This window comes from Phyllostomus hastatus, unplaced genomic scaffold (assembly GCF_019186645.2).
Source record: "Phyllostomus hastatus isolate PE091 unplaced genomic scaffold, TTU_PhHast_1.1 phas_contig_67, whole genome shotgun sequence".
NCBI lineage: Eukaryota > Metazoa > Chordata > Mammalia > Chiroptera > Phyllostomidae > Phyllostomus > Phyllostomus hastatus.
Window position 1 is genome coordinate 95,711 of NW_025333936.1, and position 20,994 is coordinate 116,704.

A 20,994-nucleotide genomic window follows, 5' to 3' on the forward strand; every position below is an offset into this window, starting at 1 on the left:
CGGATTCAGAGGCAGGCTGTGGAGGAAAGAGGTGCTTGTTTCTCCCCCACACTGGAAACTCCAGCCTCCGATAACAAAAAGGAAAACCCCTAACGTTTAACACCACTGGATGCGCGTGTCCTTTCGATTTCGGTTTTCCTCAGCCTCACTCATAACCTCTTGGCTCTAACATCGGCTTGATTTTCAGCTGCTAAAAAGAACAGCCGGTACCAGAGGACCCAGGAGCCGGCGAAGCACGCGAGGGCAGAGCGAGGACAGCTGAGAGAACTTGTCTTCTTCCTGAAGCTCCCACGCCACGTAAGTTCGATCCTAAACTTGGTTTTCCACGTTCATGTTTCTTAAAGGACAACGCGTGACCAAGAGCACTTCCCACACTGTAGACGAAGGGTCTGCGCTGGTGGCAGGAAGGCAGCCAGAAACCGATTAGAGTTTGGAGGGTTGGGGAACGCGGGAGGAAGCCCTTTGTTTGCTCTGGGAAGCTCAGCGACTTTGTGTCCACAGGATGTGCTGCTCCAGGCTGCACACAGAGCCCTGCCGCATCTGCAGAAGGGGTTGAAGTCCTTTCTTGGACTAAGGGACTAGTGCCACCCTCTTGCAGAGGTGCAGGGTAGGGCCACTTCCTCCATCTCCCTTCTCTTGATGACTGGCACCTGCTGGACATTGGAGAAACCAAGAAAAAAAGGGTCTTCAACATACAATCTAAACATCAAAACACTCTTTATTGTATTAACCGTACTTAGTATTCCAAAGATTCTATGAAGTGGTATTTAGATGAAATTAATTCATTCTGAAGTATTTTAATCAACTGTTAGAAACAGCTATAAGGTCTAAGCCTTTTTTAATCCTGCAGTTTCCAAATGTGTGGTCCCTACCAAACAAATTACCTCAATTACTTCTGTTTTTGGGTTCAGTTGTTTCTGTTTCCTTTGCAAAAATAACAATATTTCTCAGTTTGTTTTAACTTCTGCACACTAGCAACAGAAGAGTGGGAGGAGGAAAGGGAGCAAGCAGGGGTGGGAAACAACTGGGAGCTTGTGCTTGCTTGGACAAGCTGACCTGAGAAGGCTGGGGCAGAAATGCTCACTCACCAACTTTCTTTTGCATGCAGTTTGGTCTTGAGCTTAAATCCCTCAACTTCCAACTCAAAATGGTCTCTGAGGAATGCAGTGGTAAGGGCACCTGTAGCCTCATTGTCTGGGCTGCGGGCTTCAGCTGTGGCTTTAGTTCTGGGAAAGCCCAGCTTCTCCATTTGGAGCAGAGGTAGCTGTGAGGTGACAGCCTCATAGCATGTCACATAGCTAGGACAGCTGCAAAAGGAGCAGAAAAGATGGGTACATGGAGAAAGGAAAGATTAGGGTTCTTTCCTGGCTCTTTAATGGGGTGGGGTAGGGGCAGTGGAGGTAGTTTCTTCATCCGTGAGCATAATATTCCTCATTGTAGTGTACATTAGGATGAACTTATGGTTCTCAATCGTGACTGTATATTAGATTTATCGCCTACACAATTTTAAAAATTTTAATTTTTAATTTCATTTATTTTTTTAATTTTATTTATTTATTTTTAGAGAGGGAAGGGAGGGAGAAAGAGAGAGAGAGAAACATCAATGTGTGGTTGCTGGGGGTCATGGCCTGCAACCCAGGCATGTACCCTCACTGGGAATCGAACCGCGACACTTTGGTTCACAGCCCGTGCTCAATCCACTGAGCTACGCCAGCCAGGGACTAATTTCATTTATTTTTTAATCAAAAGCAGTCATGGCTCAGGAAGCTCTGGATTGCCTTTATTTATTGGAGAAGAAAGAAAGAAAGAAAGAAAGAAAGAAAGAAAGAAAGAAAGAAAGAAAGAAAGAAAGAAAGAAAGAAGGAAGGAAGGAAGGAAGGAAGGAAGGAAGGAAGGAAGGAAGGAAGGAAGGAAGGAAGGAAGGAAGGAAGGAAAGAAGGAAAGAAGGAAAGAAAGAAAGGTGGACCAGACATAGTTGGTCTGCATAAAGATTGTGGCCTCATTTCCACTCCCAGTCTCATCCTTAAAAGTTGGGAAATAAGTATGCTGTCCCTGGACTAGACTGTTAATCACTATTCACGCCCAAACTTGATTAGGATGCCTCTCAGTTGAGCTTCATTCTTGATATGTTCTGAAAATTGGGAAGGACCAGCACAGTGCTTCCTGGAAAATAAGTAGTACTTTCTCCTTCCTAACAAAGTCCTATGGTAGACATGTCCAGGAATTATGCAGACCCACTTAATATTTTCACATAGATATTTTTAATGGTATACAGAGGGTGCAGAATTAGGTCATCCTAGTGCCAGGTCTTCCCTCAGCAGCAGCCTCATTGCCCTCTTTGCAGCTGGTTAAGTCTTAAGTTTGGTGAGAGAATGTTCTCATAAGGTGACGGCTTTGCTTCTCAGTGAGGATGACCCTCACATTGGGTAGGCCCACTCTAGTGCATTATAAGAATTGGCCACCCAGTGCCAACAACAACATTCAATCTGAGGTCCTTATGGCATTGGGAGCAGTTTGGCCCTTGCAGAGAGTCACTGTAAGGGTAGAACCAAAAATCGATGAATTTTTCATTGTGGGGCTTAGCTGATGCTTACTGTGACAGGAACAAAGCAGAAAACTCACACAGCCTAAGGTGATGGATGCTTTGTATAATGCCTCATAGAGAGTAACAGTATAATCTCTTTTCAACTGGATGTTCTTCCAGGTTGGCAGGTTGCCATGGCATTTGGACCCAACATGAGAGCCCCCATTTGTCTGGTAGAAAACATCAATGAGCAGCTATCAGTGAATCAGGAAGCTCTAAAGATTCTTGACCAGATTTCTCAGCCAGTGGTGGTCGTGGCCATTGTGGGACTGTATCGCACAGGCAAATCCTACTTGATGAACTGTCTTGCAGGACAGAACCATGGTGAGTGCTGTCCTCTGGCAGGGGACATGCTTTTTTAAATTTTTTATTTTATTGTTGTTTAATTACAGTTGTCTACATTTTCCCCCTACCACTCCCCACCACACCCCAGACAAATGCCCACCCTCCCTTGCTTCTACCCTTTCCCTTGGTATTGTCCATGTTTCCTTTACAGTAGTTCCTGAAAACCCTTCATACCATTATCCCCTCCCACCTCCCCTCTGGTTACTGTCAGATTGTTCTTACTTTTAGTGTCTCTGGTTATACTTTGCTTGCTTTTTTCTTTTGTTGATTATGTTCCAGTTGAAGGTGAGGTCATATGGTATTTGTCTTTCACCACCTGGCTTATTTCACTTAGCATAATGCTCTCCAGTTCCATCCATGCTGTTGCAAAGGGTGGGAGCTCCTTCTCTCGCTCTGCTGCATAGTATTCCATCCTGTAAATGTACCAGATTTTTTTGATCCATTCATTTACTGATGTGCACTTAGGTTACTCCCAGCACTTGGTCATTATAAATTGTGGTGCTATGAACATGGGGTGCATAGGACATTTTTTTTACTCTATATCACAGCTTATTAGTTTTCTTCCCTGGTTACATGGGTAACTAAACTCCTCTCAGTAAAATAATCTTCTAATTCTAATTCTCACCACTAAATTATTACCTTATTGTGTTCTGTTACCATATTCTTTATTTTATTCTGTTAAGGAAAATCTACCCATATGTAGATTCTAGCCTTTTCACTTGTTTGAGCACTGTACTTTTTTTTTAATTTTTAAAATTGAATTTATTGGGGGTGGCATTGGTTAATAAAATTACATAGGTTTCAAGTGTACAATTCTATAAAACATCATCTGTGTAATGTACTCAAACACTGTACCCTTTTAATTGTGTCTCCTTTCTCTCTCTCATAAAGTATTTTGCTTTTTTTATGAAATATTTTCATCAACATATAAAGATGTTTGAATACCTGTTATCTCAAAAATTCTTCAAGAATTTATATACTATTGAGGCTACCAACCCCCCACACCTTTTTTTTATCACTTTGTCTGGCAAAAAATATTTTAATTTTTTTCCCACTTATTCTATTCCCAGGTTTCTCTTTAATTCGCTTGTATTTGGTTTTGAATTTTACCAGTCTTTCACAATGTTGTCATAGTTAAACAGTTATCTTCATTATTTGTGGTTCAGTGATGCCTCTTTGCCTCCATATTGAGTCCTTACTTCACATTATTCTTACACTTTATATTCCCTTCTACTGGGAATAAATGACACACACAGCAGGACATTTTTATGAAGTAGAAAACGGACCATTTTGTATTCTGGGGTACTTACAACAAGTCTGACTTTGTAGCCTTTGGCTGCTTAGATTTTCTACTTTCGTTTTATGTTGCTTTTCATGCATCCATTGCAGGTTTCCCTCTAGGCTCCACGGTGCAGTCGGAAACCAAGGGCATCTGGATGTGGTGTGTGCCCCACCCCTCCAAGCCTAACCATACTCTGGTCCTTCTGGACACTGAGGGCCTGGGTGATGTAGAAAAGGTAAGGCAGAGAGTCACAGATAAAGTATTTTATATCTGGATTTTCTTCTTAATATTTTACGATTCTTTGTAATTTCACAGCTGTGATCTATTTTGAAATCTAGAAATCTAACTACATATATAAGGCAAATTTTGGTTTATTGTATTCTCTCTTCCAGGTAAGATGTCATGGTAGAATGAGTAAGCCTTTTTTATTTCTGGTTCTATTCAATTTAATAAACAATTCTGAGCACATAATTCCCCAGCATCTGGATTAGTACTGTAGATATTAGTGTCCAAAGTAAAGGCCATGCCCACTAAGAGTCTACAGCCCTATGGTGAAGTTCATTAAGTACTCACAGATCAGTCTGTAAGGTTTTAAGACACCTCTGAATGCACTGATTCTAAAAAAACCTGTTTGTTCCACAACATCATTAAAAATTGTTTTTTAATAATGTTTTAATTTTCTATGAGTGGGTGAAATGAATAATTTCTTCTTTTCTACCTTAGTTTGAACCTTATTTGGGAATAGTACTTAAATTTGTATGACTCTCTGTTTCTACCCAAGAAGAGTTAAAAATTCTGTGTTTATTTTTAAATCTACATATCAAAGAATGATATAATCTTGCTATCTAAATAATTTATTGTTTGTTGTAAGTACCATTTCTTCTTAACTTAAATGATTACTTTAAAAAACTTAGGTCAGGGAAATAAATTAATGAAGTGGCTATCCCCCCCGCCCAAACTCTCATATTGAGTCTCCTAGGTATATGTCCCAGTTTATATAGTTTCTCTAGGGAATGGCTTTAGATTGTTTATAAGACAAATAATGTCTTGATTAGATCATTATTGAGACACAGCTGGCTATAATCCATACAAATAAATTATCATGGCCATTAAGGCCATTCCTCTGGCTGCACCAGGTTCACTATCTGCCTTAATTTCTTGACCTACCCTTTGCTTCAACCAAATCAAATAACTATAATTTTATTCCAAAGACCTGTGTATTTGACAATCTCTAACTTTGCTTCTGTGAGTCCTTTTACTTCCAGGATTATCTTCATTTCTTCAAGTCTACATGCTACTAATTCTTTCACACTTAACTAAGACTTTGAGTAAAACTTTATAATATGTAATTTTTATCCCAGTGTTTATAGCTCTGTTTTTTCCTTGATAGATATCTAAACTTTTAATTAATATTATAGCTATAGGACCCACTGCCTATATGCATTACTAAGATATAAACCTCCTATAAATATTTTCATCATTGTTGTATTTATCATAATGTTTGTCGCTGCCTTAAATAAGTCATCTTCAAAGGTAACAACATTTTAAACATTGCCTTTAGAAACTTAAGCACAGTGGGAAACACTCAATAGCTCCTACAAACATTTGTTGAATTTAATTGCATATAAGTTGAATCCTCGGTTGTGCCAGCTATGGTGAATTTTATATGGCCTATGATGAACAAACAGGTGAGGAGTGAATGCATGCTAACATCTAACACTGAATACCTAATTGCACACCAGGCACCATACTAGTTTTTCTATATGTTATTTTTGTCATCCAGTTGAATAAAATGAAAGCCCTGTGAAGATAAAATTCTTTTATATGTGAAAAATCACAGTGACAAGAAATTTAATTCCATTTGTCAAAACTAATACCTATGTTTATGCCTGTCTTTAAACTTACTTCTTTGCATGGTGAGTACATTAGCTGAAATAAAAATGAAAGACTGATTGACTTAGTGTCTGAATGAATTTCTACATAGTAAACTCTTTTTTTACCTGGTAAACTCTGAAATGTCTTGTCCTAATATGCTTCCTAGGGTGACTCTAAGAATGACTCGTGGATCTTTGCCCTGGCTGTGCTTTTGAGCAGTATGTTGATCTATAACAGCATGGGCACCATCACCAACCAGGCCCTGGAGCAGCTGCAGTATCCTTCCAGGGACCACACCACCATGAGTCCCAGGGTCTGTGGGAATGGAGATCCAGTCACTTTCTCCTTTCCTCTCACTTAGTTGCCTTTGGTGGAGTACAAGAAACCTCGGGAGAAAGATTAATGTTTATAATAAGTTTTATTAAAGAACTGTGGGAATTGTGGGTGGGAAATTTCTTTTCCTTAACCAGGTCCTAGTTATGTGACAGAGCTTACAGAACTCATCAGGGCAAAGTCCTCCCCTACACCGGATGGAGGAGATGACTCCATGGAGTTTGTGAGTTTCTTTCCAGACTTTGTCTGGACTGTACGGGATTTCACCCTGGAGCTGAAGTTAAACAGTCATCCCATAACAGAAGATGAGTACCTGGAGAATGCCTTGAAGCTGATTTCAGGTGAGAGAGCATGACTGGGCAGTGGATGGTACAATACAAGGTGGGAGGTGCTAAACACTGTCTGTCATTTCTGGAGTTGCATTTGTGTTTTAGACTAGATGAAATCTGTAGAAATGGTGGCTGAGAGGTGAGCTGAAAAGCTCTATGGACTGCAGTTTCAGTTCACATAGAGTAGAGCCTATATAATAAAAAATAAAGAAGGACATTACATAATGATAAGCAAATCAACCCAACAAGAGGATATAAGCCTTGTAAACATTTATATACCAACATAGTAGCACCTGAATATATAAAGCAAATTTTAATGGACATAAGTGAAGAGATCAACAGTAATACAGTCAGTCATAGTAGGGGATTTTAAAACCTAATTGACATCAATTGATAGATTTTCTAAGGTGATTGCATTTTTGGAAGCAAAACAAGTTTGAGTAACTTTAAGAACATTGAAATTATATTAGTTGTTTTCTCCCACCACAATAATATGAAATTAGAAATCAAGTACAAGAAAAATACTGGAAAACACAAACACACATTGAAGCTAAAGAACATGTTACTGAACAATAAATGGGTCAACAATACAATCATAGAAGAAATCAAAAGTTACCTTGAGACAAATAAAAGTGAACATACAATAACCAAAAAAAATTTTTAATTACTTTGTTATTGTTCAATTATAGTTATCTGCATTTTCTTCCTACCACTCCCCACCCCAGCCAAGCCCACTTCCCTCTCTTGGTTCCACTCTCCCCCTTCAATAACCAAAAATTTATAAGACACTGAAAAGCAGTCCTAAAAAGGAAATTCATGACAATACAAGCCTACCTTAAGAAGCAAGAGAAATCTCAAGTACACAATCTAACCTTATCCCAAGAACAACAAACATATTCCAAAGTGATGAGCAGGAAGGAAATAATAAAGATTAGAGCAGAACAACAAACAAAGCCTAGAGTAAGTAAAAAGAAGGAAATAATAAAGATTAGATTGGAAATAAATGTCATAGAGACAAAAAAATATCAGTAATAACAAGAGCTGGTTCTTTGAAATGATAAACAAGATCGATGAACCTTTTTAACTAGACTCATCAAGAAAAAAGGAGAGAAGACCTAAAAATTAAAATTAGAAATGAAAGACGTGACAAATGACACCACAGAAATATAAATGATTATAAGAAAATACTATGAATAATTACATGCCAATGAATTGGACAACCTGGGTGAAATGGAAAACTTCCTAGGAACATACAATCTTCCAAAACCAAATCAGGAAAATTGAAAAACTTAAATAGACCAATTACAACTACTGAAATCAAAGCAGTAATAAAAATATTCCCAGCAAACAAAAGACCCAGACCAGATGGCTGTCTAGGCGAATGCTACCAAACATTAAAAAAAAACCTAACAGCTATCCTTTTCAAATTATTCTAAAATATTAAAGAGAAAAAATGATTTTCAAGTGCTTTTCATGAGTCCAGTATTATTTTAATTCCAAGTCCAAATAAATACACAACAAAGAAAGAAAATTGTGGGCCAATATTTCTAATGAACATAGAAATCCTCAACAAAATATTAGCAAATTGGACCCAGCAATACATGAACAATATCATATAACATAATCAAGTGGGATTTATCCTGAGAATGAAAGGTTGTTACAATATTTGCAAAAAATGTGATATACCACATAAAAATGAAGGGTAAAAATCACATGATTATATCAATAGATGCAGGAAATGCAGTTGATAAAATCTAGCACTCATTTATGATAAAATCTCTCAGCAAAGTGGTAATAGTGGGATCATACCTCACATAGACACATACAACAGTGTGGTGATAGCCAGAGGGAAAGACAGGTGGGGAGTAGGTGGGACAATAGGGATAGAAAGATACTTTGCTTGGGGCCATGTATGCATGGGCAGTAGGCAGATGATTTATTGAGTTTTACACTTGAGACCTATATGGTTTTACAAACCAATTTCATCTCAATAAATTCATTAAAAAATAAAGATTATAGTGCATAGAAATGACATAGAAGCACTGAAGAAAGAGATTCAAGAATATACAAATAAATGGAATCATATACCTTGCTCATAAATAGGAAGAATTAACATAATTAAAACGTCCATACTACCCAATGCAATCAAAAGATTGAATCTATCTAATTCAATCTTTTTCAAAATACAAATGGCATACTTCACAGTATTAGAACAAATATTCCAAAAATTTATACAGATCCTCAAAATACCTAGAATAGCCTCACAGTATGGAGAAAGAACAATGTTGAGAAAGAACACTATCTGATATCAAACTATACTGCAAGGTCATACCAATCTAAGCAACATGGTGCTGGCATAAAAAAACAGACACATAGATCAATGGAACAGAATAGAGAGCCCAGAAATAAACCCAAATTTATATGGTCAATTAATATTTGACAAAGGAGAGCAATAAATGGGTCAACAATACAATCATGGAAGAAATCAAAAAGCTTATTCAGCAAAAAAAATCTTTCAAACAATTAGATATTTTTCTTTTAAGTAGGGATACATCTTTCTATTAACTCTATAGCAAAGTCATCTACAAACATGACTTTATGTTTTAAATGAACCTGAAGAAGTATGTATCTTTTTAATCAGTGCTTTTGGAATATTTCAAATAATTATTCGAATAATGAATTGGGACACTGAGGGAAGCCATTCTGAGTCAAAGGGAGAAAAATCAAAACAAAAGGCTGCATTTAGGAAAGCAAGGTTTCAGCACAGTTACAGGTTTCTTGCTCTGGGACTGTTCCTACTGTAATCTCTGGTCTTTTTACCCACAGGAGGAAATCCCAAAGTCCAAATAGCCAATCTTCCCAGAGAGTGCATCCGGCATTTCTTCCTAAAACGGAAGTGTTTTGTCTTTGATCAGCCAACAAAGGACAAAGACCTTCTAGCCAATATTGAGAATGTTCCAGAAAGTGAACTGGATCCTAAATTCCAGGAACAAACAAAGAATTTCTGCTCTTACATCTATACCCAGTCAAGAACCAAAACCCTCAGAGAGGGAATCGTGGTCACTGGGAAACGTGAGTCTTCTGTTCACATTCTGTGGGGGCTAACATATATATGTTTAATAAATCACGATGTGTTTCCTAGTATTTTTGTTTGGTTCTACATAGAATTGCAGCCATATAGACATTGGTATTTTATGAAGATATATATATATATTTTATAATTATCACACTTTTTAGTGCTAACAAATTTCTCTCCAAAATTACAAGCATTATCAGTAATATCTGTGGCTTCCATATTTCTGAAAAAATCCTCTATTGATAAGAAATCACTAACTGTGTATAAAAAATAGATTGTACTATTTTCTCAAGGGAAGTCCTTTATAAAAAATGTGATTTCCTAGGAGAATATAAAATATGTTTGGGGACTGTAGAGCCAACCAAGAATAAATATACATCCCTGAAAATCCATTGGAAGTTTTTAATTAGGAATAAATATAATTTCATTTACTTGCCCTTACCTATCTACCTATATAAACAATTTTGCTTTTAATTTTTAAATAGGAAATTATGTTTTCCAGATAAATTTTTGTATGTTAAATGAAGGTAAATATTTAATTTTTTTAGTCCTGTGTCTGGAAGAACCATACAAATGAATAGTCAGTAGGAAAATGAAAGGGGTGATAATAGAAGGAGTAGGATGTGCATATGTGTGTGATTCAGAAATATAGTCTCATATACTTCAATTTGTTGATTGATAACTTAATATTTTTCCCTTAAATTTCCTGGCTTATTAGGGCTGCAGACTCTGGTGGTAACTTATGTGGACACCATCAACAGTGGAGTGGTGCCTTGTTTGGAGAATGCAGTGACAATTCTGGCCCAGATTGAGAACTCAGTGGCCGTGCAGAAGGCAGCCGACCACTACAGCGAGCAGATGGCGCAGCGAGTGAGGTTCCCCACAGACACGCTCCAGGAGCTGCTGGACCTGCACGCAGCCTGTGAGAGGGAAGCCATTGCAATCTTCATGGAGAAGTCCTTCAAGGATAAAAACCAGGAGTTCCAGAAGAAGCTTGTGGTACTTTGTCTTCATACTTCTTTACCCTTTGTGACCCTTCCCTTTGAAGAATGATGCCTATAAGTGCTTTTAATAACCCCATTCCTCCTCTTTCACTCATGGATCAAGGAGTGTGGATTTATCATGAAGAATAGTGTTTTAGATGACTCCTGAGAATTACTCCTGTAATTCCCCCAAAGCTCAGGTACTTTATCATGAAACTCTCTGATCCCTGGTGCCTAATCAGCATAGATATCACCTGAAGTGAATACTTCTATGGATTTCAAGCCTGCCCAGAATACCCTAGGAATGACCCAAAAGCCATTCCTAAACTGGTCACTTTGTAACACATCTCCATTCCCAGGTAACAAAATTTCTTTATTAGACCCTCATTCAAGGCCATTTCCACCTACTATTGCTCCTTTTGTATCACTGTGTCATTGAATATAGAATCACTGAATGCTACTGCTGCAAGGAACCATGGGGATTAAATAATGCAACTACAACTTTTCAGATAAAGAACCTGAGACCCAGAGAGGTTGGGATTCTTCCCCAAGTCTTATAGAGAGTTTTCATGTTTATGAATAAATCAAGATTTATGGTTTCACATTTATTCCATGTCTTTCAGGAACAGAAAGCTTTTATCACAAAGACCACATCCAGATGTCTTTCTGCCAGATTCTGTGGAATTTTATTTCCTTTGTTCTTTTCTTCTGGTGACATCCTTCTATACTTCCCTTATAGAAAATCATAAAGGATAAGAAGGATGATTTCATGCTACAGAATGAAGAGGAATCTGTTAAATACTGCCAGGCTAAACTTGATCAGCTTTCAGTGGCCCTCATGGAAAGTATTTCAGCAGGAACTTTCTCTGTTCCTGGGGGTCACAAGCTCTACTTGGAAACAAAGGAAAGGATTAAAGGGGACTATTGCAAAGTGCCCAGGAAAGGAGTGAAGGTGAGGAATATGGGAGCATGGGGATCCTACAGATTAAAGTCAGGAGGGTCTCCTGAAAGTCTGAGAGCACAGCACCTGTTGTGGGTAATATGAGAGAATGGGGATATTATGACTGTTTTAGTCCTTAAGTCCTATTAGTTGCCTTTCTTCCTAAATAGAATAGAAATATTAAATCTTGAATGAGTGTGGATTTCCAAATTCTGCAACAGGCAGCACAGAAATTATTCATCTCTTCATTCAGCAACTTGACATTTAATGTGCCAAATGTTGATGATTTACAACTTCAAGTCAGACTCTTTGGCTTTAAAGCTGATCAAAAGTAAGAAAGGAACCACATAGATAATTGCACATCACTATAATACTCATGAACCCGAGAAGGTTGGCTACATAGGTAATGGCAACATGTAATAATATTAAAAAGCAATAATGATATGTATAGTGGAACTAATGTATATTGAACTGATATTAGTACAATCGTAGTGTTAAGTTCTTTCCCTAGACTTTCAATGTAATTCTTCAGATAGAATGAAGAAGCATTTGTACTTTTTGTGAATATTTTACACATCTGAACTGAGAGGCAGAGATAAGTTAAAATGACTTGTCTCAAGTTACAGCTAGCAAATGGCAGAGGGAGAGGAGCAGTTAGCTAGGATATTTCATCCTGGGGAAGCAAATATAGATAAAAAAGCAGCAGAGACAGTGGGTCTGTAGAACTGAGCATGGTTCTCACTGGCTGGAACCTGGAGTGTGGGAAGGAAGGAGCCCTGGGAGAGAGACAGGAGGGAGAGAGGAGGGAGAGAGGAGGCGTCAGGTATGGAGAACCTCCCGTCACTCTAAGGAGTCTGGACACTGTGTGTAGGGCCACGATACAATTTTAATCCTGAAGGAAAATGTCCATGGACTTACTTGTTCTTGTTGCATTATTCTTCCCAGTGGAAATCAACATCCTTTGCTCCTGTTTGTTTCCTTAGGCGAACGAGGTCCTCCAGAGCTTCCTGCAGTCACAGATGGCAATAGAGAAATCCATTCTGCAGGCAGACAAAGCACTCACAGATGGGGAGAAGGCCATGGCAGGTATGGGGCAGGGCAGGTTCCTGCAGTGTCCTCAACAGGTATGAAAAAAACACTTTCCCAAAACAAAGAGCTCTTTTTCTTCTGTGGAAAAGATTCTCCAAAATCTGAGAGTGACACAGGGACATCAACCAGTCAGGCCTTTCCCATGATACTCTGAACTATGCTGTTGATGGTGTGGTCAAGGGGGTTGGTTTAGAGATTTCCTACCTCTCCTCCAGGTTGGTTTGGTCTGTGATCTCACAAGGGTAGAGATTAGACTTCACTTAATTTTCTTGCCTCTCTCAAACCTCCCTGGGGCAGAGGAGCAGGCCAGGAAGGAGGCTGCTGAGAAGGAGCAGGAGCTGATGAAACAGAAACTGCAGGAGCAGGAGCAACACAGGGAGGCTGAGAGGAGGAGTCTTGAGGAAAACATAGCCCAGCTGAAGGAGAAGATGGAACAAGACAGAGAGAACATAATTAGAGAGCAGACTATGATGCTGGAGCATAAACTGAAGGTAAGTCCTGCTGTGGCCGCAGTAGTGCTCGAAGGTCATTGTCCTGGACCCTCAGGTGGGTTGGAGAAGGTGGAAAGATCATCAAAGGAAGCACATTTACTACTTCTGATTTACTAAAGTCCTGAATTCTTTAAAGTTTTCTTCTTAATTCTTGTTAAGAGCATTTTGACTTTATATTACTTTGATTCTTGAGACTTTAGAATTGGCATGGTTCCTCCCTTTTCCTTGGAGAATACAAATAGGATTTGAGCTGTTATTTTTGGAGATTTTGAAATGATCTTATGAGGCCTGTTTAAATAGGCATTCCAAACAGTGTGTTTATTGTGACCAGCAACTGCTTTGCTTTATCAAGATCATTGCCAATTATCAGGAACCCTACTACAACCCAAAGGCCCTGAGGTATATCTATGGTGACAATAAACTATCAGAAATGTTCAGACTTCAAAACACAGGGAAAGGACTGCTTCCAAACTTGCTTCATTATTTTCTCCTGTGGTCCTCCCAGCTTATCATATAGTTTAGGGGGAATTCTCTCATTGTCTCTCCAGACATGATTATAGCAAATTTCTAGAACAATGTGTAAGTTCCCATTATCTCTCCAATTTCAGTGACCATAACATCTCAAGTGAGACTAAAAATTAGTCCAAGCAGATAAAGGCTACCTCTCAACTGTCAAATTTGACCAAAACATACTACATATGTCCTCATGCCAGGGTTAACATTCTGGTAAATCCCTAATGGTTGTAGGAATATTGATGAAGCTGTAAATTATGCTTCCTTTCAATGTTCAGGTTTAAGGCAAGAGATATTTCTTGTTAGAAAATTCTCTTTGATTTAGTAAGAGAGAACAATTTTAGGACCAAAAGAGATGTAGTTTGACCAAATACTTTAATACAAAATGTATTTTGGGGGGAAAAATGGGGACTTAAAAAGTTTTCTCTTCCCTTTTTTTTTTAGGTACAAGAAGATCTGCTTACTGGACAATTTAGGAAGAAATCTGAAGCTATGAATGCAGAGATAAATCAGTTGAGAAATATGATTGAAACTGGAAATGACAGTCATTTAATTTCAGAAACCTTGAGTATGATTATCATGGAACTCATTCCAATATTGTTTGCTAAACCTATTGGTAATATTGTGACAAGAATGAGCTCACTATTTAAAAAGATCTAGTTCTTCATTTAATGAAATTATAAAATGTAGGTATATGCTCTGGCTTATTTTTTTGTATATACACCTCTGAACTGAAAGACAGAGACAGATTAAAATGACTTGGCTAAAGTTATAGCCAGCAAGTGACAGCGGGGAGGAGCAGCATTAACTAGAGACAACATTTTACCCTGGGAGGCAAATATAAAAAGCACCGGAGACAGTAGGTTTGTAGAACTAAAGATGGTTCTCACTGGCTGGAACCTACAGAGCCGGCAGGAAGGAGCACTGATTGTTTTTTCATTCATACAAATTTTAAACATAAAAAGTGCCTGTTAGAGAATATTAATGTCTAGCCCACTTTAGGTGGAATAAGTGCATGTGCATTTTGATATAGCATGTTTACTTTTGAGAAATATGCATGTGCAAAATTATATGGGAGTATATATAAAATCTATTGAGGCACTGCTTTTAATGACCAGATTTTTAAAACTACTTAAATATCCATCTATAAAAATTAGTAGTATAAATTTATCATGCCTGGCTGGTATAGCTCAGTGGATTGAGTGTGGGCTGTGAACAAATGGTCACTGGTTCGATTCCCAGTCAGCACACGTGCCTGTGTTGTGGACCTGGTCCCCAGTAGGGGGTGGTGCGTGAGAGGCAACCACACACTGATGTTCCTCTTCTTCTCCTTCCCTTCCCCTCTGTCTAAAATTAAAATAAAAAAATCTTTAATAAATTTATCATGTACATATACTGGAATATTATGTAGCCAGTAAATAAGTTGAAGGTGTTACTCTATTTGTACCAATATAGAACAATCTTCAAAATATATCACACAGAGAAAAAAATGAAGGACAAAACAGCCTGTGTAATGTGTTTACTATAAATAAGTGTAACTATTGTGTGCAAACATTCATAAATACACATGAATATTTCTGCAATGATTCATTAGAACTGAGTAACATTGGTTTCTCTGGAGAGGATTGATGTGATCGGGGTGGAAAACATACATGCTTTTCATGGTAAGCTGTAGATTTTAAATTTTATAAAGAAAGCTTTTATTAACATTTTAAATAAAGTTCAAAATAAATAAAGAAAAATTAAAATGCAATACTAATATAGATACTAAGAAGAGAATGTGAAGTTGGCTATCAGATGATGAAAGTGTTCATTGCTTCTAGAAATGACATTAGTCTGCTCAAAGATCAGAATACTACAAAACATAAAATTTGAATCCTCATCTTGTTTTCATTTTAGCCTTGGGTCTTGATCCTTTATATTTGTTTCAAAACTAAGATATAAACTTTCATGTTGCCCTTTGAAGTCTCAGCTAACTTATCCTCTTCTGCCTATCTTTGGACTACACTTTTAAAGTGTGAAACTCAAACCAGTAAACATAAGAATATGCACTGGTGAGAGGGATTCTATCATCTTAGACGTGCAGTGGTGGCCTCTTTGCTGTAGGCAAGAACCAGAAGGGACAAATGCCATTGCAGGACTGGATACCCCTGCTAGTGTGGGGGATGATAAACCTTTATACATGGAGGCCAGGTATTGGCACTTCAATATCAGAAGCCAGGTACATACAATGATAGTAATGAGCATCATGGTTTATCTTAGCTCAGGCTACTATAGCAAATTGCCATGTATTGAGTGGTTTAGACAATAAACATTTATTTCTCCCAGTCCTAGAGGCTGTTAGAGATCAGTGTGCCAGCATCCCAAGGCAAAGGGCCCTGCAACTCTGGGACAAGGACTAATGATAGCAATTTTCCCATTCCTCCCCCTAGGGGACCTCTACCCATTTACTAGGTACCTGTGTTCTGGGGAAATGGAAATGCTCAAGCAATTTGATGACTTTTGATAAGTTGTCAATGATACCAGTTATCGGAAAAACATCACAGTCTTGTGTCTGAATGCAGGTCCAGCTGCCCACTATTTTAAAAACTAGTATTCAAGAGGCAGGTGCTGATGTAAAGTGGTTTTATTTAGGTGCCAGCAACCTGGAAGATGAGAGACTCTCATCTCAAAGCCCATCTCAGCATCTCAGGTGTCCTACCTAGTTTACATAGGGGAACTGTGGTAAGAAGGAACTAAGGAATTTCTGGTGAAGTGCAGTTTCTCAGTTCTGCTTTTGGGTGGTTACACTGTTACGGCCTATGTGCATCATCATGTAGTTTCACTGTTCTGTCCACCGGTTCACTGCCAATAAACGCTGGTTCTGATATGAGTCACTGACGCTTGCCCAGTTTCTTGTGGTCAGGGTCATTTTTTGGTTCAGCAGGAGCTGCAACTGCTGATGTCTATAAAATCCTTATAAGAAAACTTTAGTACATGAATCTTCTATGAGTTTGTTATACAGCCTATTCTATTACTATGATCTGATTAATAAATTATGTTTACTTCAATCATTGTCCAGTCTCTGTCAAAGTAGGGGTACAAGGGATTCAGATTATAAATGTCATTTTGTCCCAGGTAAAATTAACATGGATCTTGTATTTGTTTTCATATAAAAGTAAAGCACATCTGAAGACAGGAACCATTGCATACTTTTATGGATATTTCCTCATAGTATGCTTAGTTACAAAATGCGCTAAAAGCCGTCTTCTGGAAAAACAGAAGGTTGACACATGAAGGATTTTTTTTTTAGCAGTGAAAATTCTATCAACACTCCAAAGTTTGGAGGAAATAAATAGTTTGTTTTATAGACACCAGACTAAGGTCTCCAAGGTGATTTCAAGGCTGGCAGAACAACAGAAACTTGTCTTGTGACGTTGGGTGGCACAGTCTCTCCGCCTCTGTGAGGGTGTTAACACGTCACCACTGGAGATTTTGAACTACTCCATCCAGCTGTGACTTCATGTGTTCAGAGGAAAAATGAATATTTTTTAGGAGAGATACCACACTGTAATGCACAGGTAGCCACTAAATGGTAGGGTTTAATGAAAAAGCCAGCTTTTCTATAGAAATATCTGTTTTAATCCTTTAAAGACACCCTGAATTGATGACCTAAAAGAAGAAGGCTTCCGAAGTAGTAAATTTATTCACACATCTATTTGAACACTCAATAAGGAATACTTAGTTTCAATTATTTACATTTTTGCTAAATTCTCGTGCTCTACCTGCCATTGTTCTGTATTTTCTGAAGAGGAAAAGGTAAGGGCCTTGTCCTCATGCAGCTTATACTTGATAGAGACATTATAAAAGAAATAAAAATAAGTAATATTATTTAGGGAGTAATAAATGCTGCAAATAAATATTTCTTTTGTGGGTAGTGATTAAGGCTCAGAGTAGAAACCAATGGTCCTTTTCTAAATTAACTTCAATCTAATTCTAATTATGTGGAAATATAATTGCTTGTTTGTTGAGGAAATATTCATTATTGAATCTTAAGGATCAAAAATGATAATATTTGAGCATGGTAAAACCCAGGGTGCATGGTGATTGATAGGATAAATAAATAGATGAATAATAAGATAAATGAGTATAACATTTGTTTATGACTAGAGGGATACATATCTTTCTTATTACTCATAGACAAAAGAATAAAGACTATTGCAGAGAGTGTTGTGTTTTTGGGAACCACAGAACTAGAACACAGACAAGGTCCTAGGTAGAAAGAGCACATTACTAGGCTGATGCAAGGCTCTCGGTAGCTGGGTTAGGGGAAGCAGGTACCATGGGCAAGCTCCCTCACAGAGCAGGGCTTGAGCTTTATAGCTCTGTACTCCAGAGTCCCAAAACACAGTTAATCCAAAAATTCCTGACTTTGTTAATACTCAGAATGATTTTCTTATCTTAGGTTTGAGTGATTATCAGAAGTAAATAATCTTGTTAAAAATTATCTTTTTTGACATAAATTTTTCTCTGCCCCTTTTTTGAAAAAATTTCACTCCATGTTTCTTATCAAAAAGACATTTTGAGTCAAGTCCATTTCCATCTCACTATTTCAGATAAAAAACAAAAGGTAACTTTGTACATTAAAATTACTGCCTATCTTTGGGAGTTCCAAAATTTTAAACTGGAAACTATGTACCTTTTTAGCTCTTCATATCCTCTATAAGTGTAGAAAAAAACTCAAAGAGAGTTTGGATAAACCTGGAGAAAGAAGTAGTCTTCCTTGCAAGTGATTCTAACCAGGTTTTATACAAGTGACTCTGTGGAGCTTGACTTTACAGGGTCTGGTCATACATACTTTTATGGCAAAAAACGATGATGGTGAAGGTGTTGGTGATGGAAACAGAGCCAGGCCTGCACCTTGTAGTTGGTTTTGCAAAATATATTGCTGGACCTGCTGTGCTTGTTGATTTTATAAATTTCCACTCACTCATAAAATGCCTTCTGCCTCCATCTTCACTTGCCCGGGGCCATCCACATTTTGAAATAAACACCTGCAAGACATGGAAAGGGTCCTCAGGGAAAAATAATCCAGCCCACAACAGTGTTGATATATCTCAAAATTTGAGCTTCCAGAACTAGGTTGTGCGTTCAATCCTTGATAAGGGAGGATATACAGAAAGCAAATGATCAATGTTTTTCTCTCACATTGATATTTTCTCTCTGTCTGTTTCTGTCTTCCTCCATCTATTTCTGCAATCCAACCGATGATCTCCCTTCCTTCCAACTGATGCCAGCCCCACCTCTCTTTGCCCTTTTCCTGAGATACTTTTCTCTGTCTCTAACGCCAGTTTCTGGGGTGGATATATTGCTGGCCTTTGCCTGATTGGCTCTAAGATCATTTCGTTCCCTTTCCTGCTGCCCCCTATTGCAGTGGGAATGGCAGCCACAGCACTGTATTCCACCTCTCTGGTTCAGCTGGCTGCCTGCAGGGACTAGCTAATGAAGCAGGCACTGGGTGAAAAGCACGAGTGGGAGGAAATGACAATTTTGGGTTCCTCTACCTCTTTTGTGCCTCAAGTGGTATCTGGGAGGAAACTCATCTCCTGCACTGCTCCAACTTTAGAATATAGGTTCTGTTTGACATCAATATGTGCAACGAGGCCCAGTCTTTTGGGATTTTATATCATAGCTTTATGACTTGTCCCTCCAGCCTGAGATTGTTGCTTCTCCCAATCCAGTGGATTGAAGCCACTGGATTGCTTCATGAGCCCTGCTTCTGTCTCAGCTCCTCCATCAACTGTACAAATGCACTATGTTTTAACAAACTGAAGTGGCTTCTGTTTCCATGACTGCAACATGACTGATATATCAACGCTGGAAAGTTCTACTTAACAGCTCTTTTTTTGGAAGCGGAGTTTTCCACTCAGCAGTGTTATTCTCTGACTACAATTTTTATTCCACTTGTTCTTGCTGGACTGAATATGTCCACTCTTGGTCCAGTTGATTGTTCAAGAAAAATGTCCCTGAACAGAAGGTAATCATGTTGTCTCTAAAAAGTGATACTTTTATTTCTTCCTTCCAACTGTTCATACCTTTTACTTCCTTTTCTTATACTGTGTTAGGTAGGACTTACAGTACACCATTGAATAGAAATGGTGAGAAATGTTTTGCTTTGTTCTGGTCTTTTTTTTTTTTTTTGCCTTTTTTCCTTTTCTTTTTGTGTTGTTGTTCAAATGCAGTTATCTCCATTTCTCCCCACTCCTCCCCCTGCCCCGTGCATCTCCACCTCCCACCCTCGTTCCTATCCCCTTTTTTGGCTTTGTCCATGTATCCTTTATACATGTTCCTTGGTGGCCTTCCCCTGACCCTACGTTACCTCCTTCCCCCTCCCCTCTGGTTACTGTCAGTTTCCTCTTTATTTCAGTGTCTTTTGTTATATTTTGCTTGCTTGTTTGTTTTGTTGATTAGGTTCCACTTATAGGTGAGATCATATGGTATTTGTCTTTCACTGCCTGGCTTACTTCACTTAGCATAATGCTCTCTAGCTCCATCCTTGCTGTCACAAAGGGTAGGAGCACCTTCTTTCTTTCTGCTGCATAGTATTCCATTGTGTAAATGTACCATAGTTTTTGATCCATTCATCTACTGACAGACATTTAGGTTGCTTCCCGCACTTGGCTATTGTAAATTGTGCTGCTAGGAACATTGTGTGCATAGGTTCTTTGGAATTGGTGTTTCAGGATTTTTAGAGTATAATCTCAGCAATGGAATTTCCAGGTGAAAAGGCAGTTCCATTTTTAGTTTTCTGAGGAAATTCCACACTGTTTTCCACAGTGGCTGCAACCAGCCTGCATTTCCACCAAGAGTGTACTAGAGAGAACATATTTGCCAATGATACATCAGACAAAGGTTTAATCTCCAAAATACAAAACAAATTTGTATAACTCAACACCAGGAAGACAAACAATCCAGTTAAAAAATGGGCAACAGACCTGAAAAGACACTTTTCCAAGGAGGACATACAGATGGCCCATAGACACATAAAAAAATGCTCAGCATCACTAGCTATCAGAGAGATATAAATTAAAACCACCATGACATATCATTTCACACCTGACAAAATAAAAACCATTAATCAATCAACAAATAACAAGTGCTGGCAAAGATATAGA

General features: G+C 38.2%; 1 protein-coding gene across 1 annotated transcript; it reads left to right on the plus strand.

Moving 5' to 3' along the window:
- On the plus strand, positions 1–16,890 carry LOC123825891 (guanylate-binding protein 6-like). The gene is made up of 11 exons (XM_045849543.1): positions 1–297; positions 2,705–2,908; positions 4,319–4,446; positions 6,253–6,362; positions 6,564–6,760; positions 9,575–9,820; positions 10,543–10,823; positions 11,547–11,759; positions 12,731–12,833; positions 13,134–13,327; positions 14,285–16,890. Exons 2-11 carry the CDS (start codon positions 2,719–2,721, stop codon positions 14,498–14,500), a joined length of 1,878 nt encoding a protein of 625 aa, XP_045705499.1. The 5' UTR covers positions 1–297; positions 2,705–2,718; the 3' UTR covers positions 14,501–16,890.
- The last annotated feature ends 4,104 nt before the right edge of the window (positions 16,891–20,994 follow it).

Coding starts and splice junctions, on each gene's coding strand:
- LOC123825891 (XM_045849543.1), top strand. CDS start 2,719: ATGGCATTTGGACCCAACATGAGAGCCCCCATTTGTCTGGTAGAAAAC. Junction 9,821..10,542: donor AATCGTGGTCACTGGGAAAC/GTGAGTCTTCTG, acceptor CTGGCTTATTAG/GGCTGCAGACTCTGGTGGTA. Junction 10,824..11,546: donor AGTTCCAGAAGAAGCTTGTG/GTACTTTGTCTT, acceptor CTTCCCTTATAG/AAAATCATAAAGGATAAGAA.